General features: G+C 47.2%; 1 protein-coding gene across 4 annotated transcripts; it reads right to left on the bottom strand.

The window, feature by feature from the left end:
• Positions 1–517: 517 nt before the first annotated feature.
• On the bottom strand, positions 518–24,965 carry rubcn (rubicon autophagy regulator). 4 transcript variants are annotated; one of them, XM_066647822.1, is made up of 21 exons: positions 24,769–24,965; positions 18,577–18,730; positions 17,679–17,762; positions 17,297–17,450; positions 16,703–16,818; positions 16,197–16,347; positions 14,866–15,315; positions 12,440–12,535; positions 11,546–11,658; positions 10,976–11,171; positions 10,590–10,703; positions 8,175–8,249; positions 7,285–7,342; positions 6,937–7,069; positions 6,693–6,838; positions 6,102–6,166; positions 5,481–5,719; positions 3,684–3,745; positions 3,447–3,600; positions 2,632–2,725; positions 518–2,049 (listed from the first exon to the last, which is right to left on the bottom strand). In XM_066647822.1, the coding sequence occupies exons 1-21, from the start codon at positions 24,804–24,806 to the stop codon at positions 1,910–1,912; spliced, it is 2,832 nt and encodes a 943-aa protein (XP_066503919.1). In that variant the 5' UTR covers positions 24,807–24,965; the 3' UTR covers positions 518–1,909. The 4 variants fall into 4 exon arrangements, with proteins under 4 accessions (XP_066503919.1, XP_066503920.1, XP_066503921.1 ...); XM_066647823.1 differs by having other exon boundaries at positions 10,590–10,688; XM_066647824.1 differs by lacking the exon at positions 8,175–8,249.
• Positions 24,966–26,772: the final 1,807 nt, after the last annotated feature.

Below are 26,772 nucleotides of genomic sequence, written 5' to 3'. Positions count from 1 at the left end.
TAACACTCACAATAACACACACTAACGCTCACACTAACACACACTCACAATAACACACACTAACACTCACATTAATACACACTAACGCTCACACTAACACACACACACACACAAACACTCACAATGAGGCGGATCCAACAGGTGAAATGGTGCCGAGAGGTTTCATCTGTAACGGAAGAACCTGAGAGATAAGTCTATCACGTTCCCCAGAGTTCTCCACAACTGACACAGGATACGAGGGGTTAATCAGTGAATGTATGTTAATGAGATGCAAATGACATTATTGAGATAAACCGCTGCGGAGCAGGGACTCATCCAGGACCGGGATCAGGAAAATGCCACTGGATCTTTCCTCATTAGATTCTTCTATTTACTGTAGCTATTAACACTTTAATTACGGCTGTCACTGATGTCATAATTAAAGTCATTGTTCTTAAAAATAGAGACAAAGCTGGGGCTGTTAGAGCTCTGATGTGTACCTTAGAAATAATGGTTTATTGTATGACCATTTTAACATGTTTCAGTTTTTAATTTCACTCTGAAAGAAAATAAACAGCCTGTTATTTTTAATCGTAAATTTATCGTAAAACCACATCATGATTTAATCATTTACACTTTACTCAGCAGCGCATCTTCATCTGGCCACGAGCCTCAGAGCACCATCGGTCAAACACACACCTCCGCTCTGTTCCTCAGTGAAAACACAGTGTCTCACACACACAGTTACAGACTTATTGCTGAAAACAGCGTGAGAAGCAGGAGCTGCAAAGCTTTAACACGGTTTAAGAGGCAAAATCTGATTCATTAATTTTACACAAGGTTTCTTTACCCCAGGACTGTTAAAGCCGTTTATTTAAACCTGGATTAAGGCAGATGTTGCTCAGAAAGGAGTCAAAGTCACACACAACGAAATCCTGATTTAAAGCAATCTGCGTGTGATGATCACGGAGCGTGGGGCTGATCCACAGGGGAACGCCGCTCCGTAGTTCCTGATCAGACCACAAACCTGACGACGGAGCGCCGCTGTGTCCCGAGTGATGTCATTAACATTCGGATCAATAACAAACACTGAACACAGCTGGAGCAGATGTGGAACAAACCAGAGCTCGAATCTTATTCCGATTTTTCTGCAGCTGTCAACGGATTTTATTCAAGACACAAGCAATACCAGGTTCCACAGGTTCCAAAGTAGAACCCAAGATTCACCGAGGTAACTTTATTTTTGGGAGTGACACTTTCCTCCTTTAAAGCAACATCACATTAGTGCAAACGAATCAATCCCAAAATAATGCTCTTCTTTTTAAACAAAACCACAAAGTGCCGGAAGTTGGTTTAAAAATGTTCAGGTTTTGTTTTAAAGCTCCGGGGTTCCTCTGTGAACACAGATACTGTGCAAAAACCCTCACGAACAATAAAATTTACAATAATCTGACGGAGAGCAGCAAGAGCAGGAACTGTGGATGAGGCACAAACGTGAAAACACAAAGCGTTTATAGAAATAAATAAAAACATTTTCCAGTGGCTGAAAATAAAACCTTTCTGATTTTCTTAGAAATAAAAATCAAACCAAACGTGGACGGAAGCAGAATAAAACTCCTGCAAAAACGCAACATGAAAAAGAAACTGATTTCATCTCGGACCCGAGGCCACGCTACAGAACACACATCAAGTACCGAAGGCCTTTGAAACCAGAGCAGTGTGTGCAGTGGACCACAGGAATCAGCAGGGGGCGATGTTGCACAGAGCAGGATTATCTCTGTCAAGGTCAGGAGGTCAGGAGCAGGCTGGTCTCTGGGCTAAAGTTATCTGACTAACTGGATAAACCTGCTTTGTCTGAGGTTTTCTAGGGCTTTGCTGTAACGGATTAATCCTGTTGCAGGTTGTTGCTGGTCTGTGTGCTTTGTTCTGTTTATGTTCCACCTCCGTCATCCTCCTCATCCTCCTCCATGTTCTTTCGGGCCATCTTCTCTCTCCTCTCGGCGAGTCTCTGGCAGCGCGGACACTCGCGCCCGCTTTTAAAACACGCTCGGTGGTAGCAGGCGTTACACTCTGAAAAACAGCACACAACATTCAAGCTCATTTTAGTAGAAGATTTAACCACAAATGTCTCCTGATGCATCACTTTCTCCACCGTTACAGTGACCCCTACTGGCCTGGATGTGTCAGACATTCTGTATAGGAGTGTGTGTGTGTGTGTGTGCAGGGGTGTTGTGCACAGACCACTGTGTCTCTCAGAAATAAACCTGTGGAGAGTGTGATGTTAAATAAAAAGCTGTGCTTGATGTAAACCCTGCGCACACTCAGAGGCTCTGGGATTCAGGGAAAAAGCTGTGGGTCCTGAACCTGAGTCTGAGATCCTCTACAGAAACGCAGGGCTCTCAAGTTTTCAAATTCGCTTTGAGCGAGATGTGGGGGGAGCTCCTGTTGACGGGGGGCGGGGGGGGGGCAATAGGTCGCTCATTCAAAGCAGCTGTAGGACATAAGGATTCACTTCTGTGCGGTGCGGAGAAATTAATCACTCTTCAGTGTGGGAAATGCAACGTGAGCGTGTCTTTAATGCGTCTCACGGTCAATGTGTGAGACCTGAGAGCCCTGCTGCAGAGGCTCTTCCAAGCAGCAGGAGGCGCTCACCTTCACACCGCTGGCACTTGTTCAGCTCAAAGGGGAAGATGATGTCTTTGTCGTTTCCACAGAATTCACAAACAAAGCCCTTCGCCTGACACAGCTGCAAACAAACAACAAACATCAACATTACAAAACTACTCCCATCAGAACCACAGAACCTTCACACCCCCACACAGAACCCTCACACACCCCCACAGAACCCTCACACCCCCAAACCCCTTTACAGAACCTTCACACCCCCTCACAGAACCCTCACACACTCCCACACCCCCTCACAGAACCCTCACACACCCCCACACAGAACCCTCACACACCCCCACACACCCTCACAGAACCCTCACACACCCCCACACAGAACCCTCACACACACCCACACAGAACCCTCACAGAACACTCAAACAGAACCCTCACACACCCCCTCACAGAACCCTCACACACCCCCTCACACACCCCCTCACAGAACCCTCACACACCCCCACACAGAACCCTCACACACCCCCACACAGAACCCTCACACACCCCCACACAGAACCCTCACACACTCCCACACCCCCTAACAGAACCCTCACACACCCCCACACAGAACCCTCACACACTCCCACACCCCCTCACAGAACCCTCACACACCCTCACACAGAACTCTCACACACCCCCTTACAGAACCCCCACACCCCCTCACAGAACCCTCACACACTCCCAAACCCCCTCACAGAACCCTCACACACTCCCACACCCCCTCACAGAACCCTCACACCCCCTCACAGAACCCTCACACACAGAAAGATAGAGCCTGCACAAAACCCACAGAATAGTGTTCTCACCATGCAGCTGGAGACGTGGGCAAAGCCTGAGACCAGGAGCTGGCGGAGTTTGGGAGCGAGTTCGCCAGACCGAACGGAAACAAGATCATTCAGAGAGAACAGGTGTAGATCCTCCGTCAGGTGACAGGAAACCGAGTCAAAACCGTCCAAAACTCTGTAAACACACACACACGCGTTACACTCTCGGTGCAGAGAGGAGAAGTTGATGTGGAGAAATGAGCAGAATGAGACACTCACTCTTTTGCCAAGCGGCAGGTTTTAAACAGGTTCTTCATGTGGAACAGCTGCACTCTCAGAACCTGAAACACACAGTCATTTATTCTCACACAGTACACATTTACCACTCTGTCCAACCAGGTTCAGGTCCTGTGGAAGTCTGTGTTCCTGACAGATGGAGAACACGCTGTAAATTACACACTTTCAATCCACATCGAGACACGCTCTGTTTGTAGCTGAAGGCGAGGATGAAGATGAATATGGTGTAAATGATGGTGAAGATGAGGATGAAGATGGTGTTAAGTGATGGTGAGGATGATGATGGTGTAAGTCAGTGGTTGCCAACCAGTCAGTTGTGATAAATCATGGCTGCTTCAGTTATTTAAATTACTATATCTGCGTCATTCTGTATTCGCAGTGGTTTGTGAGCTACTGAAGCAGGGACATTTGACACGTGAATTTGTATTGTTCCCTGACCAGTCGTGCTGCAGCTCTGTCTCTGCCATCTCTGAGCGCTGACGGTTTCAAAACGGGAGATACTCCTCAAACTATACTCACACACACACTATACTCCGGTGATCTGCCGAGTCGTGCTGCTCTGTGGAAATGTGCGACTGTAGTGTACTTTCATAAGTACAGCCGCCTAAATAGGAAGTAGTAAGAAGTATATCAAAAAATGCTCCCAACAGAAGTATAAGCAAGAGATATGCACAGCTTAAATCCACTAATGAGGCCAAAGATAAGGTAATTAAAGGAAATTTTTGTGATAAAACATTGAATATAAATGTATAATTTCTTGAACATTTGGTTCAGCAGGTAGAGTTGTGGAGCACTGAAGCAAATAACAGTAAGCTAAGATTGTATAATGCACTGGAGGAAAAAAAATGGCAGATTTCCCATGAAAAACACATGAAAACCTTAAATTGTGAGCTGCTGTAGGATAGTTATCTATAGGTAGCACAACATGTCAGAACACCTGTTTAGCTCTTACAGACAGCCTCAAGCACTGAGCACCACTACAGACATCACTCAGCTACACATTAATGAAGTAAGCAAACTATGTTATTGGAGGCGATGGGGACATACACAGCTTTATTTTTTAAGTGTCCTAAGCCTGGCATTTACGCTGGTAGATCTTTCATTTGTTCAGATTTCAAAAGGTGATATTGTACGTAAAATGTTGGTGACCACTGGTGTAAGTAAACGTGATGGTGAGGATGATGGTGGTGTAGGTGATGCGATGCCAAGGATGATGGTGGTGGCGAGGATTATCGTGGTGTAAGTGATGGTGATGGCGAGGATGATGGTGGTGTAAGTGATGGTGATGGCGAGGATGATGGTGGTGTAAGTGATGATGATGATGATGAGGATGATGGTGGTGTAAGTGATGATGATGATGATGAGGATGATGGTGGTGTAAGTGATGGTGATGGCGAGGATGATGGTGGTGTAAGTGATGGTGATGGCGAGGATGATGGTGGTGTAAGTGATGGTGATGGCGAGGATGATGGTGGTGTAAGTGATGGTGATGGCGAGGATGATGGTGGTGTAAGTGATGGTGATGTTGAGGATGATGGTGGTGTAAGTCATGGTGATGACGAGGATGATGGTGGTGTAAGTCATGGTGATGGCGAGGATGATGGTGGTGTAAGTCATGGTGATGGCGAGGATGATGGTGGTGTAAGTGATGGTGATGGCGAGGATGATGGTGGTGTAAGTGATGGTGATGGTGAGGATTATGGTGGTGTAAGTGATGGTGATGGTGAGGATTATGGTGGTGTTAATGATGGTGATGATGAAGGTGGTGGTGGTACTGACCCGTACAGTCTCCAGGGCTTTGACCTTCTTGTATAGAGCGCTGTTGATGTCGTTGGGGTTGAAGAGTGGATCTCCGGCGATTTTTCCAAGCAGATCCCGAGCGAAGTTACTAACGTAATATTTACCAAAGTCCCACTTCCTCAGCACTCGCCCCGGCACCACGGCTACAGCGTTCTCATGGCAACACTGACAGAAATACCGGCCCAAATACTCACAGTACCGCAGCCTCTTTATATAATCTACAGAGAGAGAGAGAGAGAGCTGAGGAAACACTGGGATGTTGTGTAAAGACACTCACAGTGAGTCTCTGCATGTGGCAAATATAATTAATCTCCAGACAAACTAAAGTAAACCCAAACACTGCTACAGATTTTCCTCAGAATGAGTGTTTTGTATTTAGTGTCATTTATCTCTGAACGCAGTGGAATGTTTCTGTCGAGAGTCGTAGGTTCTGTTTGTTGAGTTTAATGGTGATAGAGATGATGAAGCATTCCTCTTGTTCTGATGCTTCTTGGCGTAGTGTGGTGCTGTGAGGATGGGGCTCTAAAAGAGTGAAACACCTGGAGCAGGGACTCACCACGTGAAAGGGCATGAGCAGCTTGTAACTGTGTTACTTTTTACCTGGATCTACACGTGTACCACAGCCGGCACACCTGTAATTCTGTTTGGCCACCACCACCTTCCTCCTGAAACACACACACACACACAGTTAGTGACTACAGTAATACACTCAGACTTCCTCTGTGGCTCTAATGGCGTTCCCCAGGGCAGTGAGGCACGGTTCTGGTCCAGATCTAACGGTACCCTGCTCCACTTCCTGTGCCCGCTTTCCAACGTAGAACAGAACCTTGAAAGTGAGACCTCTGCTTTTTTACACCGACTCCAGACCTGGACCTGTTCCCCTGACCACACACAGATGAGGGGCGTGTCACTCAGAAAGAGCCAATCGAAACGGCCTGTGTCATGGTCCAGTCAGAGACTCGAGCCCGTGTCCAATTCAGGGGCGGTCAACAGCGGAGTTAAAAATTTCGGCTGCGTTTATGCAACTTGATCACATTTAACCAATCAGGGATCTACGCTGCATCTAGCCCCGCCCATACGGCCCCGCTCTGCAGTGGAGGACACTATCAGTCTGTTGTACAGGGTTCTGCGCTCTGGTCCCATTCGGACCCTGTGCTTGTTTCTGAGCTGTACAGTGCAGTGGGGACTCACTTTGGCGCCGGATGGATGTTGAAGATGATCTGAGGCCTAGGAGGTGCCCACTCCAGATTCCCACGGACACGGATCCTCAGTTTATAGATATCAGCATGTTCTCCATCATCAGGAGAGATCGGGAGAGAGTCTGGAATAGGGAGGAGCTACGGGGGTAGGAGGGGCAGAAAGAAAGATAGAACCTTTTTCACTTATGATCCTGTGTTCCCCACTCTTTTAGGTGTGTGTGTGTGTGTGTGTGTACCTTCTGTGGAGCGTCATGTTCGGGGACGAGCCAGTCGAGTTCTGAAGCTGCTGGTAGCTGCATCCCCTCAAACTGCCTCAGTAAACCCATGGCCACAGACTCTGCAGAGTTCGACTGCAGCACACTGGGAGAACTGTAAACACACACACAGAAATGTATTCAGTAATTCTCAGCACATCTCGCAACTTCCAACTCTAAGCATAACATTTAATCAGATGCTGGTTCTGAACCGACTTGGTTTGGCCCAAGTACAGATCGGATTTCAAGGCTCTTTCGCACCAAAACTCAGACATAAATCTACAGTCTTATGTAGATCTGATTGTGTGTGTGTGTGTGTGTGAGACTCACACAGACTCAGAGCTGATGAAGGACCTGCTGGGAGTTATGCTGGGTTTAATATCTGCATCTGAGACACAAAGGAACAACAGTCAGACGCACAGTAAATACACAGCTCTAGAAAAAGTTCTGCAAATGAAAGGTTATTTGTTGCTGGACTCAGAAGCAGAAAAACAGCAGAAACTGAATAGCAGTCTTTCACATTAAAGCATCAACATTTTCAGTCTGGTGAGCGTGGGTTCAGCATCAGCATTTTATTCCTCACACCAAACAAAAGCCTGTTGTGAGTTCAGAGCTGAGTTCAGAGCGAACCACAGCCTCCACTGTGGAACATTAACTTACAGTTTAAACATTTTTCTGAAATTCAATTCAGTTTCACTCTTTAATGCTTCTGAATCACACACACATACACACACGCACACAGGTTAATGCAGACAGGGTTAGTGTGTTAAACTGAGACACACTGAAATAATGGAAGTTAGGGCTGAGTAATAATAAGAAGTAAACACAGTGCTAGAGCTGGACAATATCCAAAATTAATCATCAAGGTATTTGCAGATCAATAAAATCAAGACAACCAACGATCGCCAGATTCTGTGTGGGTGACTTTTCCTGTTACAACACCCCCCCCAATACCCCACACCTCCCTGCCACATTAGGGTTAACCCCAGCACTAGCCCTAACCCCAGGCCTAGCCCCACACCTCGGCCTCATGTCGGTAATTGACTGGGATTGGATTACAGTCCAGACCTGCTCAGCACAGCAGCTTCACTCTCTCTACTCCACAACACTCACCAACTGTTTCAATAAGCCTTCTAACAAACACACAGAGGAAAGCAGCACAGAGAGGGTAACACACACACACTGCATCTTATACTGAACAATGCTCTTTCTCCCTGTACCTGAGAAAAGTGAAGCGAGGGACAGCGAGAGTCCGCTCTGATTCGCCAGCAGCATCGACCTCTCCTCACAGCCATCTGAGAGACACACACAACACACACTCAACACCATCCTCAAAGCCATCTAAGAGAGACACACAACACACACTCCATACCATCCTCACAGTCATCTGAGCGACACACACACACACACACACAACACACACTCCACACCATCCTCACAGCCATCTGAGCGACACACACACACACACACAACACACACACTCCACACCATCCTCACAGCCATCTGAGCGACACACACAACACACACACTCCACACCATCCTCACAGCCATCTGAGCGACACACACAACACACACACTCCACACCATCCTCACAGCCATCTGAGCGACACACACAACACACACACTCCACACCATCCTCACAGCCATCTGAGCGACACACACAACACACACACTCCACACCATCCTCACAGCCATCTGAGCGACACACACAACACACACACTCCACACCATCCTCACAGCCATCTGAGCGACACACACAACACACACACTCCACACCATCCTCACAGCCATCTGAGCGACACACACAACACACACACTCCACACCATCCTCACAGCCATCTGAGCGACACACACAACACACACACTCCACACCATCCTCACAGCCATCTGAGCGACACACACAACACACACACTCCACACCATCCTCACAGCCATCTGAGCGACACACACAACACACACACTCCACACCATCCTCACAGCCATCTGAGCGACACACACAACACACACACTCCACACCATCCTCACAGCCATCTGAGCGACACACACAACACACACACTCCACACCATCCTCACAGCCATCTGAGCGACACACACAACACACACACTCCACACCATCCTCACAGCCATCTGAGCGACACACACAACACACACACTCCACACCATCCTCACAGCCATCTGAGCGACACACACAACACACACACTCCACACCATCCTCACAGCCATCTGAGCGACACACACAACACACACACTCCACACCATCCTCACAGCCATCTGAGCGACACACAACACACACTCCACACCATCCTCAAAGCCATCTAAGAGAGACACACAACACACACTCAACACCATTCTCACAGCCATCTGAGCGACACACACACACACAACACACACTTCACACCATCCTCACAGCCATCTGAGCGACACACACAAAACACACTCCACACCATCCTCACAGCCATCTGATCGACACACACAACACACACACACACACACACACACACACACACACACCACCATCCTCACAGCCATCTGAGTGACACACAACACACACAACACACACTCCACACCATCCTCACAGCCATCTGAGCGAAACACACCACCATCCTCACAGCCATCTGAGCGACACACAACACACACTCCACACCATCCTCACAGCCATCTGAGCGACACACAACACACACTCAACACCATCCTCACAGCCATCTGAGCGACACACACACACACACACACACACACACACACACACCATCCTCACAGCCATCTGAGCGACACACACACACACACACACACACACACACACACCATCCTCACAGCCATCTGAGCGACACACAACACACACTCCACACCATCCTCACAGCCATCTGAGCGACACACACACACACACACACCATCCTCACAGCCATCAGAGCGACACACACTCCACACCACCCTCACAGCCATCCAAGAGGTACACACACACACAAAACACCATCCTCACAGCCATCTGAGAGACACACACAACACACACTCAACACCGTCCTCACATCCATCTGAGAGAGACACACAACACACACTCAACACACACAGTAGTCTCAGTAGTAGTCACAAGTGGAGAGTCTGAGCCCTTCAGTGCATTAACCTGGCCTCATTGTCATGATTCTGCCTGCTGCATTCTGATTGGCTCCCTGTACCTCTGCAAATACACACTTCTGTGCACAGTTGTGTACTGGCTCTGGTACTGGCCCGACCCGAATCACTGCCTCCTTCAACAGCAGTCTGTGACTGGTCCCTTTGTGTGTCAGTCAGATTCCTCCTCCTCCTGCCGTAGAGTTTTGGCCTCGTCGCGTAGAGAGGGTGACACTGTAACTCAGGGACTCCCGGCTCTACAGCTAATGATCATGTATTATATAGTTCCTGAGTAAAACAGCTCTGGAGCTCAGTAAAGCTCTGTCAGACTCCAGATTTATGTAAACACACAGTAAAATACAAACATACACAGCGTGGCCCTGCTGCAGCGACCCAACAGAACCCTGACAGAACTGCATGAGGGTGAAATCACAGAGAGGCTTTCAGTGATGAGGCTGAGGACCGTGTGATTTACAGAGACAAATCAAATGATCAGTAACACACACACACACACACACCCCACACACTACCTCTCAGCTCAAAGTCCTCCACCTCTTCAGCTGATCCTGATCCAGACCCGGATGCAGAGTGGTGAAAGGAATCATGGGAACTGAGAGGAGAGCCGCTGTCTGTGGAGGTGAACACTGAAGAATAAACAGAGATTTAAAGACATTCAGATCCCAACCTTATTCTCAGAACTGAACTCATCAGAACCATAACTGCTCAGTCTGGGGAGGGGGTCCACACGGCCAGGGTGTGTTAGCTTTGAGGTCAGAATGTGTCCTCTGTCTCCATCTGAACATCTGTCTAATCACATTCTGGCGCCACTGACAGGTGTGTGTTCTGGTTCTGGGAGACGGACCCGTTCTGTGCGAGAGCTGTCTCTCTAACGCAGTGATAAAGACTGGGACCTCACCCTGCTGAGAGCAGCTGGGCTGCAGGCGACTGCGACGGATCTGCTGTCTGCGAAGTCGGATTTTCTGCTTCAGCTGCTGGATCTCAGAGTCACTGTCTCCATCCTCCTCCGCCTCCTCCGCCCTCTTCCGCATGTTACACTTCATCAGCTCGATCGCCGCGATCAGAGACTCTGAGATGCTGAAGTGAGCGTTCTCCTGCAGGGGGCGCAATACAGCACTCACACATCAGCACTGTGGCAGTTACAGACATCATAAACATGTTTATTTTATGATGAAGACAGTCACTGTGCCAGGTTTGATCTGACAGGTCCGCTCTGACAGGTCTGCTCTGACAGGCAGGTTCTGACAGGTCCGCTCTGACAGGCAGGTTCTGACAGGTCCGCTCTGACAGGTCCGCTCTGACAGGCAGGTTCTGACAGGTCCGCTCTGACAGGCAGGTTCTGACAGGTCCGCTCTGACAGGCAGGTTCTGACAGGTCCGCTCTGACAGGCAGGTTCTGACAGGCCAGGCCCGTTCAGTGCCAGCTCTAATCAGCTGATGGAGTTTTAGAAGCAGCAGCAGTTCCTCACCTTTTCGAGGTCGGCACAGCTGCCGAAGTCCTGCTCTGAGAGATAACTGATCAAACTCTGACCCTCGGACGGTTTCCGGAACAAACCGTCATTCATCGCACTGCACTCTCCATCTGCAAACAGAACAGAAACTTCCCGTCTCCGTGTTTGTGTGTTTACACTCAATGTAACATTAGGGTGACCAGATCTGAAGCGGGGGGGGGGGTGGCTGCTGACGTGCAATAACGGTAGCTCTACAGTCAGACCGTCCAATCAGAAGATTTTAGGCTACTTCACCACGCCCCCTTCTCACTCAAGAGAACAAAACCAAGCAGGGGAGGGCGGGACTAGTTTGTGAACAAAATGCTTCTCGAAGTTCTATGTAAGCTCTAGAAAAACAAAATCACGGACGTTTGTGAAATTCCGCCCGGACATTTTCTTTTAAGTCTAAAAAAGAGGACATGTCCGGGGAAAAGAGGACGTCTGGTCACTCTGTGACATTAATCCAGTGCGAATCTGCAGTGTAGGTGTGTGTGTGTGTGTGTGTGTGTGTTTACACTCAGTGTGAATCTGCAGTGTAGGGATGTGTGTGTGTGTGTGTCTGTGTGTGTTTACACTCAGTGTGAATCTGCAGTGTAGGTGTGTGTGTGTGTTTACACTCAGTGTGAATCTGCAGTGTAGGGATGTGTGTGTGTGTGTGTCTGTGTGTGTTTACACTCAGTGTGAATCAGCAATGTAGGTGTGTGTGTGTGTTTACACTCAGTGTGAATCTGCAGTGTAGGGGTGGGTGTGTGTGTGTGTGTGTGTGTGTGTGTGTTTACACTCAGTGTGAATCTGCAGTGTAGGTGTGTGTGTGTGTGTGTGTTTACACTCAGTGTGAATCTGCAGTGTCTGTGTGTGTTTGTTTACACTCACTGGACTCCATGTACAGAGAGCTGCGACTGCTGCTGCTGCTGCTCTGAGAAGAAAATGGACCATAACTCTTCACGTTCGGCACTTCAGCAGCAGACTCTGAACACACACACACAGATACACACACAGATACACAAACACACACACACACACACACCAGTTAATTTCAGTACTACAGATATACATTTATCCTCCGATTCTGCAGATGTTGCTTGGGTTGGGGAAGGAATGGAATGAAAAAACAATCACAACAATAAACAGTGATCAACAAAAGGCTGTTTTTCATGCAGTGTAAATAAATCCTTTTGAACAGAACTCTCTCTCTGCTTCACTTTAAAACAAAGACCATGGGCTTCTTGGGGTTGTTTCTGAAGCCTGAGCCATACATCATTATTTCCACAAACCCAAACCTATTCTTAACGCTCGCACTAATTCTAATCCCTCAGACTCAGATTACACCCAAGAGAATGGAGCAGGAAACACTCCGCAGATTCTAGCGCTGAGCAGTGAAACCTGGGGATGTGTTTTAGTTTAATTTGAGGCTTAATCTGGGTCGGGAAAGTAAGCTCACTCAGCACAAACCCTGTTTCAGTCTTCCACCTCCCTCAGGCTCCGAGCGCTTTCCTCTCGGAGGAACAGAGGAACAGACACGGAAACTGCAAACTGTTTATCCTCAGGAGATTCTGGGGTTAGGGCAAACAAGATGAAGAAATATAAATGAAGCCATAAATGAGGAACAACAGTGAATCATGCAGGAGATAAAAGAGAAGGAGGTGCAGGCTCAGATGGAGGTTCGGGTTCACAGTGGACTGCGTGTGGATGTGTGCGTACAGCTGTGTGGAAATGTCTCGGACCCTCTGAGAACATCACACCTAAATCAGCCTTTCACCTCATGAGGCAGGGTCTCTGCCCTGATCCAGTTCCTCGCTCGCTGCAGTAACACTTCACTGATGTTTATGTGAAGTGTGTTTTCAGTCTTCATCTTTAACGCGGTCCGCGGCTTTTTACTGATTATTTATTATTTAAATAAAATCATCAACACAGAGACCTTGCACTGTCCAGAGGAAACCAACATTCACACACAGCTGAGAGGAGGTGTGTGTGTGAGAGAGAGAGAGAGAGAGACAGTGAGTGAGTGTATGGCAGTAAAACACTGCAGACCTGCGACAGGATCCTCTATAATTATGGTGATTTTCCGGGAGCCGACTGCTTCATGGTGAGAGCGAGAAAAAAGAAAGAGAAAGAGAGAGAGCGAGAGACATAAAAAAATCACTCAGAATCCCACAGGGCAGACAGACGGAGTGTCCCAACTGCGTACGCAACACTAACACTAACCCTAACTAATGTTAATGTGTGGAATATGCAGTGTGTAGTAAGTAGTGTGTGGTGTGTAGTAGAGTCACGTCTGTGGTATAAAATCCACAGTGTGTATTAGAGCCCATGGTGGAAGGTAAAGGCTGGCACTGTCCCACAATCCAACAGGAGACAAAGAGTGTAGAGATTCTCACGTGACAGTCACAGGCAAAATTTGAATAACTTTAAACCACTATCTTCTTTAGGCATTATTCATTTATTTAAAGTAATATAAATAGCTAACTTTTAAACTACAATTTTACATTCAATGAACACAAATTTCTCTTTAGAAATGTTAACTTATCTATAAAAGTAAGAAAACTACTTTAATGTGATGTGGAAATTTTTATACGACTCTGCATTTACAACTAAAATAATAAACAGCACTACACTGTAATTAAAGATACGTGAAAGTATATTTGACCTTTGACTGATTATGTTTGAGATTATGCAGCTAGCGTTAGCCAGGTTGCTAACGCTAATCTAGTGCTCAGTTTATTAAATAACACAGCGCTCGCCTCCACGAGTGTCTCCTCCGTTTCAGAGCTGCAGCTAGTGGACTTTCACTTTCAGTCAGAGACGGTAAGTCGTAAAGGGCATGTTAATAAGCTCAAACCCATTCGAATTAGTACATAGTACACTATCAGTATTTATTACACAACGGGGACACAGAGAGAGATTAGCAGAGGACTAGCAAGGACTTTTCATTAATAAAATAAAACATGGCACTACAGCAATAGTAGCCCCATTAACAGCAACTCAACAAACCCTGAAGATGCTCACACACACACACACACACACACAGTGCTCTAAATTATCAGACTGTGATACACTGGAGTAACTGTAGAGGGCGAGATACTGCTCACAAAATGCAACGGTAAAAGCTGTGGTGAAATCATTCCTCACAGAATTCAAATCCATTCAAAATAAATGAAGGCCTCATGACCACCACTGGCCTCAGTGTGGCGCTAGAAATCTACAAACCTTAAAAAAAAATAAAAAAAAAATAAAAAACTGTTTATCCCCAAAACACAAACACTCTAATAACTGTAATTACCTGTAAACCCTGTTCTCACCTTGTTTATGTTTCTGTGTGACCCCTGTGTCAGACAGCGACCTTGTGTGACCCCTGAAGCTCCGCCCCTTTCCTCGTTGCATGTCAGAGAAGGAGTTGCGGCGAGGGGGCTGCGGAGGGGCGGGGACACTGTGGTTGGCCGCAGGTGGAAGCTCGCTGCTGTGGGAGGAGCTACTGGAGCGTCTCCGTCTCCCCAGGTTTCCGATGGCGAGGTATTCCGGACCGTCGTCCACATCTGTACACTCTGGCTCGGAGTGGGTGGGGCCAATGGACTCAGTGTGGGTGGGGCCAGAGGGTTCAATCACACACACCTGTGGAACACCTGCAATGACATCACCATTGCCACACCCACTCTGAGCTCCCAGAACCCCGACCATCACCCCAAGCACTCCACCCCCTGACTCTGAAGCTCCGCCCACTGACTCCATTGAACGGCTGTATGCCACAGACTCTAAAACACACACAAACACACATTACAGACACATTCTACAGAAAAGCCCTCCCTTTAACACATTACACACACGGCTGAGTGTGCAGCAAAACTTCATTAAATATAAACATTACAATCATTATTGTATCAATAAAAACAATATTGTGAACATCACTTACACATTCACCTCTCTCAGGGTGAGCGCATTTACCTCACACTTCACACAGTGGAGAGGACTATAGTGAAGGGTTAATGTGGACCACGGTGGGGAGGACTCATGGGTTTTTGGGCTTAAAGGGTGCGTGTGTGTGTTTATTAAAGTGTTGATCTCCATGTTATAATGAGCCTCATTCACAAAGAGAAAGTGGAGATTACAGACTATAAGCAGCTCGCTGAAAGGAACACTGTAAACTATGAAGTCTATTATCAGTCCTAAATAATCACACACACACGGTGCCCTGTCCCTCCCCCTATTCTCTCTGCAAAGACCTCTGTGTCCTGTCTTTCCAAAGGCACTCAGTCACAATCCTGGAAACTCCAACCATTCTCATTACCCCCACTGTGACCACGAGGCTCAGGAATATTTCCATAACCCTCTGTCAGTAACACTGCAGTATCTGTCACTGATTAAACTGTTCACAGCACAGCGTCGACAACTAAGTACAGTTTCCCAAGCCAAAGATGACAAGGGATGACTGGCACGAGGCTCAGAGACCAGGGTGTGAAAGTGTATCTGTGGAAAACTGAATATTTGTGAAGGCTCCATTAAAAGTGAGGTATAAACACTTCCCATCAACACACTTTTTCAGAGACAGGTATTTACTTGTGCTGCTGAAATTGTTTGTGTTGCATTGTTCTCTGGCAGGGTGTGCTTTTTGTTGTGTAATGAACAGTTTTCTAACCTGTGTTTATTTGTGAAGCTGTGTAACTCTCTCTGAGGGAGCAGTCTGAGTTGTGTCTGCGGACGGCCCCTAGAGGGCACTCTGGAGGCAGCAGGTAGACACTATGACTCCTCAGAAGGCCAAGAGGAACTGGGTCCTTCATCTGGGACAACTGCACAAAACACACACACACACACACACACACACTACAGTAGTTACACTCATTCACACACAACTAATATTTGTTTTATTTTGTGAGTTCATTTTACAAAACACAATGTTCTCAATTACCCAGTTTGGCTTAAGCCCAAGGACAAGTTATCAGCCCAAGTGAAGACAATCTGCTTTCTGAAACAGCACCCCCCACAGACCAAAGAAGTGCAACGCTTTTGTCCTTCATTGGGGTTAATTTTTGGAAATATTTCGACTTTAATTTTTGTCGAACTAGAGGAAGTCTTGGAAAACTTCTCACTTCAGGCTTAAATTAAGGTAAATCTAACTTCTACACGTGCTGATTATTTACTGACCTCTCTGATTCGGACAGTGTCAATGAGGGCCAGGAGTCTTGGGTCATTTTTTTCCACAGCTTCTAAACACTGCAACATCGCTGTCACGTGAGGTTCACTGAGGAGAAACGCTTCATCTGCAGAAAGAGAACACACACACACACACACACACACACACACACACACACACACACACACGTGAGTCAAAAGTCGCAGGACACCCTTTTATTTTTTGATGTGCTGCATGACCACCTTCCTGTTTGAAAAACTTGCCCTGGTTCACAGTCTAAAACACAGGCCCCTCCCCAAACTCTGCCAGGTTTTCAGATAAAAGGGTGTCCTTCCACTTTCACTGACCCTGTATTTGTGTGTGTGTGTGTGTGTATTACTGTGACTATGCTGAGCTGCTAATGAGAAATGTGGGGTGACAATCAATTACACACTGAACATAATGAGGAGCCTGTGTCTAAAATTAGTTACAGTATTTTTTCAGGGTTTTCTTCATTTCTATACAACTAAAGGAACATCAGCATTATATATATATATATATATATATATATATATATATATATATATATATATATATGTGTGTGTGTGTGTGTGTGTGTGTGTTACCGTTGTAGTATTTGCGGGTGTTGGAAGAGTGTGCGAGAAGTGGGCGGAGCTGGGTGGAGAGAAAGTGACTCTGGAGGCTGTGGAGGAGCCAGCGCTCAGCTTTAAATCCTTCACCATGAACTCCACTCCTCAACATTGGCTCCAGCTTACTGAACTACAGAGAGAGAGAGAGAGAGAGGGAAAGAGAGAGAAAGAGACACAGACAGAGAGAGAGAGAGAGAGAGAGAGAGAGAGAGAGAGAGAGAGAGACAGAGAGAGAGAGAGAGACAGAGTGAGAGAGAGAGAGACAGAGAGTGAGAGAGAGAGAGATTTAAAACTCTTAAAGGTTAGATTTCAGACTGATTTATCAGTTTTATTAAATGTATTTTATTGCTCTATTTACCTGCTCTACGTGGTGCGCCAGGCTCGGGCTGATAAGCCTCAGACACCAAACAAACTGCCAATAATCCTTCTGTTTATAATATACCTGCAAAATAAACAAACCAGAAGTGCTCCTGAGCAGCGTTCTTAATGCTACAGACACGCATTTTCACACTGGAGTGAAATCACCCGCACAGGTGATGATGCTCCAACAGGCCTTTACTTCAACAGGCTCCACAGACCTGTCGTTGTGACACACAGCAGCACCGAGTTCTCCACTTCCTCATTCCAGCAGTCTCAGGTATTTACCTGTGGTCTCAGGTGTTTACCTGCTCTCTCTGGTCCTTTACCTGTGGACTCAGGTGTATACCTGCTCTCTCTCTGGTTCTTTACCTGTGGTCTCAGGTGTTTGCCTGCTCTCTCTGGTCCATTACCTGTGGTCTCAGGTGTTTGCCTGCTCTCTCTGGTCCATTACCTGTGGTCTCAGGTGTTTACCTGCTCTCTCTCTGGTCCTTTACCTGTGGACTCAGGTGTTTACCTGCTCTCTCTCTGGTCCTTTACCTGTGGACTCAGGTGTTTACCTGCTCTCTCTCTGGTCCTTTACCTGTGGACTCAGGTGTTTACCTGCTCTCTCTCTGGTCCTTTACCTGTGGTCTCAGGTGTTTACCTGCTCTCTCTCTGGTCCTTTACCTGTGGACTCAGGTGTTTACCTGCTCTCTCTCTGGTCCTTTACCTGTGGACTCAGGTGTTTACCTGCTCTCTCTGATCCTTTACCTGTGGTCTCAGGGGTTTACCTGCTCTCTCTGGTCCTTTACCTGTGGTCTCAGGGGTTTACCTGCTCTCTCTGGTCCTTTACCTGTGGCCTCAAGTGTTTAACCTGCTCTCTCTCTTGTCCTTTACCTGTGGACTCATGTTTTTACCTGTTCATGTTTGAGGCCATGGCTCAGGATGTTGTTCATGTCCTTGTGTAGTCGTTGTAGTCCTCCGTACCGTGACCACACATTGGGGTTATTCGTAGAGAGAAGCCCCTCCACAGTTGTCTTCAGATTAGACAGAAGCTTCCAGTGTTCACGCCTGAACACAAACAAACAAACAAACAAACAAACAAACAATAACCACAACTTTCACTCTCACTGACAGATTTCACATAACACTGTAAGATACAGGGAATCCTCTAACCAATCACAGCCTTGGATTACTGCGTGGATCAATCCGACCCAGGCTTGACTTTCTCCAAAGTCAAATTCAAGCATTTTCAAGGTCTTTCGAGGTTCATTTTCAAACTTTTCCAGCACCTTACAGTTGTAGCAAATTGCAGATTTATTCAAATACAGACACTCAAAATGATAACTGCACTTTTTATATATTTTTATAAAAGGGATGATAACATTTCTGAACTGTATTTGCTAATAGCAGAAGAATAAAATATTTAAAGAAATCAAAGTAGACTTTCCTTGTTATTGAAAATGAATCTACGTGTTTATATTTTTTGCCCTGTGTTTTTGTGCGTGAAAGGGTTAAACGTGCACGTTTATATTTTCACCCAGTACTTTCTAGTATTGCCATGAAAACAAGCATTACTCAACTGTATCACACAGTGCACGTCATTAAGCAAATTCACCAGCTAGCAGTGTACACACACAAATTAGCATTCACGTGTTCTGGAAAATTCTCCACTACGACGTACCTTTGAACCTCGAGAGTGCAGACTCTCCCACTGTGAAAAGCTGCAGGTGCTTTGTGTAGACTTTGCAGAGGGCTACCCATGGGGTGTGTCCTCGTCTTATCCATTGTTTGTATTTGTTGTTTTCTATGCAGCGCTAACAGTGCAGAACACTGACAGTAGGACACTGACAGTAGAAAAGTGCAGAACACTGACAGTAGGACACTGACCGTAGAACAGTGCAGAACACTGACCGTAGAACACTGACAGCAGAACAGTGCAGAACACTGACAGGAGGACAGTGCAGAACACTGACAGGAGAACAGTGCAGAACACTGACAGGAGAACAGTGACAGTAGAAAAGTGCAGAACACTGACCGTAGAACAGTGCAGAACACTGACCGTAGAACAGTGACAGTAGAACAGTGCAGAACAGTGACAGTAGAACAGTGCAGAACACTGACCGTAGAAAAGTGCAGAACACTGACCGTAGAACAGTGACAGTAGAACAGTGCAGAACACTGACCGTAGAACAGTGACAGTAGAAAACTGAAGAACACTGGCAGTAGAAAAGTGACAGTAGAAAAGTGCAGAACACTGACAGTAGAAAAGTGCAGAACACTGACAGTAGAACAGTGCAGGACACTGACCGTAGAACACTGACCGTAGAACAGTGCAGAACGCTGACAGTAGAACAGTGCAGGACACTGACAGTAGAACACTGACAATGGAACAGTGCAGGAAACTGACAGAAGAACAGTGCAGGACACTGACAGAAGAACACTGGCAATGGAACAGTGCAGGACACTGACAGTAGAACAGTGCAGAACACTGACAGCAGAACAATGCAGAACGCTGACAGTAGAACAATGCAGAACGCTGACAGTAGAACAGTGCAGAACGCTGACAGTAGAACACTGACAGTAGAACAGTGCAGGACACTGACAGTAGAACACTGACAATGGAACAGTGCAGGACACTGACAATGGAACAGTGCAGGACACTGACAGTAGAACAGTGCAGAACGCTGACAGCAGAACAATGCAGAACGCTGACAGTACAACAATGCAGAACGCTGACAGTAGAACAGTGCAGAACGCTGACAGTAGAACAGTGCAGGACACTGACAGTAGAACACTGACAATGGAACAGTGCAGGACACTGACAGTAGAACAGTGCAGAACACTGACAGCAGAACAATGCAGAACGCTGACAGTAGAACAATGCAGAACGCTGACAGTAGAACAGTGCAGGACACTGACAGTAGAACACTGACAGTAGAACAGTGCAGGACACTGACAGTAGAACACTGACAATGGAACAGTGCAGGACACTGACAGTAGAACAGTGCAGAACACTGACAGCAGAACAATGCAGAACGCTGACAGTAGAACAATGCAGAACGCTGACAGTAGAACAGTGCAGAACGCTGACAGTAGAACACTGACAGTAGAACAGTGCAGGACACTGACAGTAGAACACTGACAATGGAACAGTGCAGGACACTGACAGTAGAACAGTGCAGAACACTGACAGCAGAACAATGCAGAACGCTGACAGTACAACAATGCAGAACGCTGACAGTAGAACAGTGCAGGACACCGACAGTAGAACAGTTCAGGACACCGACAGTAGAACAGTTCAGGACACCGACAGTAGAACAGTTCAGAACACTGACAGTAGAACAGTTCAGAACACTGACAGTAGAACAGTGCAGAACACTGACAGTAGAACACTGACAGTAGAACAGTGCAGAACACTGACAGTAGAACACTGACAGTAGAACAGTTCAGAACACTGACAGTAGAACACTGACAGTAGAACAGTTCAGGACACTGACAGTAGAACAGTTCAGAACACTGACAGTAGAACAGTGCAGAACGCTGACAGCAGAACAATGCAGAACGCTGACAGTAGAACAATGCAGAACGCTGACAGTAGAACAGTGCAGGACACTGACAGTAGAACAGTGCAGGACAGTGACAGTAGAACACTGACAATGGAACAGTGCAGAACACTGACAGTAGAACAGTGCAGGACACTGACAGTAGAAAAGTGCAGAACACTGACAGTAGAACACTGACAGTAGAACAGTGCAGGACACTGACAATGGAACAGTGCAGGACACTGACAATGGAACACTGACAATGGAACAGTGCAGGACACTGACAGTAGAACAGTGCAGGACACTGACAGTAGAACACTGACAGTAGAACAGTGCAGGACACTGACAGTAGAAAAGTGCAGAACACTGACAGTAGAACACTGACAGTAGAACAGTGCAGGACACTGACAATGGAACAGTGCAGGACACTGACAATGGAACAGTGCAGGACAGTGACAGTAGAACACTGACAATGGAACAGTGCAGGACACTGACAGTAGAACAGTGCAGGACACTGACAGTAGAAAAGTGCAGAACACTTACAGTAGAACACTGACAGTAGAACAGTGCAGGACAGTGACAGTAGAACAGTGCAGGACAGTGACAGTAGAACACTGACAATGGAACAGTGCAGAACACTGACAGTAGAACAGTGCAGGACACTGACAGTAGAACAGTGCAGAACACTGACAGTAGAACAGTTCAGGACACTGACAGTAGAACAGTTCAGGACACTGACAGTAGAACAGTGCAGGACACTGACAGTAGAACACTGACAGTAGAACAGTTCAGGACACTGACAGTAGAACAGTGCAGGACACTGACAGTAGAACAGTGCAGGACACTGACAGTAGAACAGTGCAGGACGCTGACAGTAGAACAATGCAGAACGCTGACAGTAGAACAGTGCAGGACACTGACAGTAGAACACTGACAGTAGAACAGTGCAGGACACTGACAGTAGAACAGTGCAGGACACTGACAGTAGAACACTGACAGTAGAACAGTGCAGGACACTGACAGTAGAACACTGACAGTAGAACAGTGCAGAACACTGACAGTAGAAAAGTGCAGAACACTGACAGTAGAACACTGACAGTAGAACACTGACAATGGAACAGTGCAGGACACTGACAGTAGAAAAGTGCAGGACAGTGACAGTAGAACAGTGCAGGACAGTGACAGTAGAACACTGACAATGGAACAGTGCAGGACACTGACAGTAGAACAGTGCAGGACACTGACAGTAGAACACTGACAATGGAACAGTGCAGAACACTGACAGTAGAACAGTGCAGGACACTGACAGAAGAACAGTGCAGGACACTGACAGTAGAACAGTGCAGGACACTGACAGTAGAACAGTGCAGGACACTGACAGTAGAACAGTGCAGGACACTGACAGTAGAACAGTGACAATGGAACAGTGCAGAACACTGACAGTAGAACACTGACAGTAGAACACTGACAATGGAACAGTGCAGGACACTGACAGTAGAACAGTGCAGGACACTGACAGTAGAACACTGACAGTAGAACAGTGCAGGACACTGACAGTAGAACACTGACAGTAGAACAGTGCAGAACACTGACAGTAGAACACTGACAATGGAACAGTGCAGGACACTGACAGTAGAACAGTGCAGGACACTGACAGTAGAACACTGACAGTAGAACAGTGCAGGACACTGACAGTAGAACACTGACAGTAGAACAGTGCAGAACACTGACAGTAGAACACTGACAGTAGAACACTGACAATGGAACAGTGCAGGACACTGACAGAAGAACAGTGCAGAACACTGACAGTAGAACACTGACAATGGAACAGTGCAGGACACTGACAGTAGAACAGTGCAGGACAGTAGAACACTGACAATGGAACAGTGCAGGACACTGACAGTAGAACAGTGCAGGACAGTAGAACACTGACAATGGAACAGTGCAGGACAGTGACAGTAGAACAGTGCAGGACAGTAGAACACTGGCAATGGAACAGTGCAGAACACTGACCGTAGAACAGTGCAGGACACTGACAGTAGAACAGTGCAGAACACTGACAGTAGAACAGTGCAGGACACTGACAGAAGAACAGTGCAGGACACTGACAGAAGAACAGTGCAGGACACTGACAGAAGAACAGTGCAGGACACTGACAGAAGAACAGTGCAGGACACTGACAGAAGAACAGTGCAGGACACTGACAGAAGAACAGTGACAATGGAACAGTGCAGAACACTGACAGTAGAACACTGACAGTAGAACACTGACAATGGAACAGTGCAGGACACTGACAGAAGAACACTGACAGTAGAACACTGACAATGGAACAGTGCAGAACACTGACAGTAGAACACTGACAGTAGAACACTGACAGTAGAACACTGACAATGGAACAGTGCAGGACACTGACAGAAGAACAGTGCAGGACACTGACAGAAGAACACTGACAATGGAACAGTGCAGGACAGTGACAGTAGAACAGTGCAGAACACTGACAGTAGAACAGTGCAGGACACTGACAGAAGAACAGTGCAGGACACTGACAGAAGAACAGTGCAGGACACTGACAGAAGAACAGTGACAATGGAACAGTGCAGAACACTGACAGTAGAACACTGACAATGGAACAGTGCAGGACACTGACAGAAGAACAGTGCAGGACACTGACAGAAGAACACTGACAATGGAACAGTGCAGGACAGTGACAGTAGAACAGTGCAGAACACTGACAGTAGAACAGTGCAGGACACTGACAGTAGAACAGTGCAGGACACTGACAGAAGAACAGTGCAGGACACTGACAGAAGAACAGTGACAATGGAACAGTGCAGAACACTGACAGTAGAACACTGACAGTAGAACACTGACAATGGAACAGTGCAGGACACTGACAGAAGAACAGTGCAGGACACTGACAGAAGAACACTGACAATGGAACAGTGCAGGACAGTGACAGTAGAACAGTGCAGGACACTGACAGTAGAACAGTGCAGAACACTGACAGTAGAACAGTGCAGGACACTGACCGTAGAACAGTGACCGTAGAACAGTGCAGGACACTGACAGTAGAACCGTTGTATTGTTGACGGTGTTGAGCTTTGGTTTGTTCAGACTGCTCCATCCGGACAGAGGGCTATTTCCATGAACATTGAATGTAAACAAAACCAAAAAAACAGGACCTAAAGTTTTAAATAAAGGAATAACAACCCTTAAGCTAGCAAGGTTCATGTTGGAATTTTCTGTTCCACCTTAAGCGGAGCAGCAGTTAAAGCATTAGCCTGACAGCCGCCAGCATGAAACTATAGCTCGATTTAAGGTGGACCAGAACATTCCAACAAGAAACTTGCAGGAAGCGGCCAGTCTCCGCCCGGAGAAATATCAGTCACTCGGTGTGTACTATGAGGAATCTCCGCTGTGACCGCAGATATTTTTCCTCGTTACTCCAGCTAAAATAAAACCGTGTCTTACGCTGCTGTCTATCCGTCTCCCGCTGCGCTGCACGGGACAGAGGCGCCACGGAGTGCTCGGCGTTAGCATTTAGCATTCTGTAGTGTTTATTACCTTTGCTCCGCGGCGTCTGTTTCCGAGTGTATCTCCATAACTACGCTCTCTTTGACTCCTCCGACCCCTGCTTCAACCTCCGCTCATTTCTGACTGAAATGTCGAGCTAATATAGAGCTACTGTAGAATTCTTCAACTGTCAAAACAGGACCAGTCCGTTACAGCCTGAACCGAACTACACCCGATTTCGAACTCGCTCCACCCGTTTACAGATAAGCCGCGCCCTCACTGCGCTCTGATTGGTCAAGATGATATATTCTAATAAGAATTGTGTCCAATCATAGTTGAGTTTAAATTATTATCCAGTCACTGCGCACATTGTCGATCGGAGCAATCTATTATCGTGGGGGGCGCAGGAGGTCAGCCCTCGGCTCACGGCTCGTGCTTTTCTCAAATGTGGTTTAGGCAAATATTATATTATATTATATAAGCAAATATTTCATTTGTTTATAGATTTTAAATAAGTCACATCAAGACTAATGATATTTGTATGCAATTCTGTACTATATGAAGGATGAACACTCTGATTTCTCCCCACAGTTTGTGTTTAGCCTATGGGGAGTTCAAGCAAAGGTCATTGGTTCCATCTCGGTTTATTAAAAGTTCATAAGGTTTTATGAAGTATAATCACAGAAAATAATCACAAATAATGTTTTTGGTCGGTGGACTGTTCTCAGTCCAGACACTGAGGGGTTTAAAAACTCCAGCAGCACTGCTGTGTCTGATCCACTCTACACCAGCACAACACACACTCACACACCACCACGTCAGTGTCACTGCAGCGCTGAGAATGATCCACCGCCACATCACACCTGCTCTGTGGGGGTCCTGAGCGCTGAAGAACAGGGGGGAAAGGGGGCTAACAAAGAATGCAGAGCAACAGGTGGGCTACAATTTGTAATTGTAGAACTACAACGTTCTCCTGTCTGCTCCGTGAAGCTAAGAAAAGAACACTGAGTGTAGAGAAAGATGGTCATAAAGTTATGTCTGACCAGTGTATGTGTGTGTGTTTGGGGTGGGGAGGGGAGTGTGTGTGTGAGCAAGAGACTGTGACTGTATAGGGTGGGTGAGTGTGTGTCAGTGATAGAGAAGAGGGATTGTGTTAGTGTGTGTGTGCTTGTGGGGTGGGGAGGTGAGTGTGTGTGTGTGTCTGTGTTTACTCAGTTTACTATAATTCCCTGTGTCCATGGACCCCCTGGATCTGCCGCCTTTATCTATGGGGGAGCATTAACTACCAACACCACACTCCTCACAGACAGTCACCCGGAGGAAACCCACGCAGACACAGGGAGAACACACCACACTCCTCACAGTCACCCGGAGGAAACCCACGCAGACACAGGGAGAACACACCACACTCCTCACAGACAGTCACCCGGAGGAAACCCACGCAGACACAGGGAGAACACACCACACTCCTCACAGACAGTCACCCGGAGGAAACCCACGCAGACACAGGGAGAACACACCACACTCCTCGCAGACAGTCACCCGGAGGAAACCCACGCAGACACAGGGAGAACACACCACACTCCTCGCAGACAGTCACCCGGAGGAAACCCACGCAGACACAGGGAGAACACACCACACTCCTCGCAGACAGTCACCCGGAGGAAACCCACGCAGACACAGGGAGAACACACCACACTCCTCGCAGACAGTCACCCGGAGGAAACCCACGCAGACACAGGGAGAGCACAGCACACTCCTCGCAGACAGTCACCCGGAGGAAACCCACGCAGACACAGGGAGAACACACCACACTCCTCGCAGACAGTCACCCGGAGGAAACCCACGCAGACACAGGGAGAACACACCACACTCCTCGCAGACAGTCACCCGGAGGAAACCCACGCAGACACAGGGAGAACACACCACACTCCTCGCAGACAGTCACCCGGAGGAAACCCACGCAGACACAGGGAGAACACACCACACTCCTCGCAGACCGTCACCCGGAGGAAACCCACGCAGACACAGGGAGAGCACAGCACACTCCTCGCA

This window comes from Hoplias malabaricus, chromosome 16, assembly GCF_029633855.1.
Source record: "Hoplias malabaricus isolate fHopMal1 chromosome 16, fHopMal1.hap1, whole genome shotgun sequence".
Lineage (NCBI taxonomy): Eukaryota > Metazoa > Chordata > Actinopteri > Characiformes > Erythrinidae > Hoplias > Hoplias malabaricus.
This window is presented reverse-complemented; position numbering and strand designations above follow the sequence as displayed.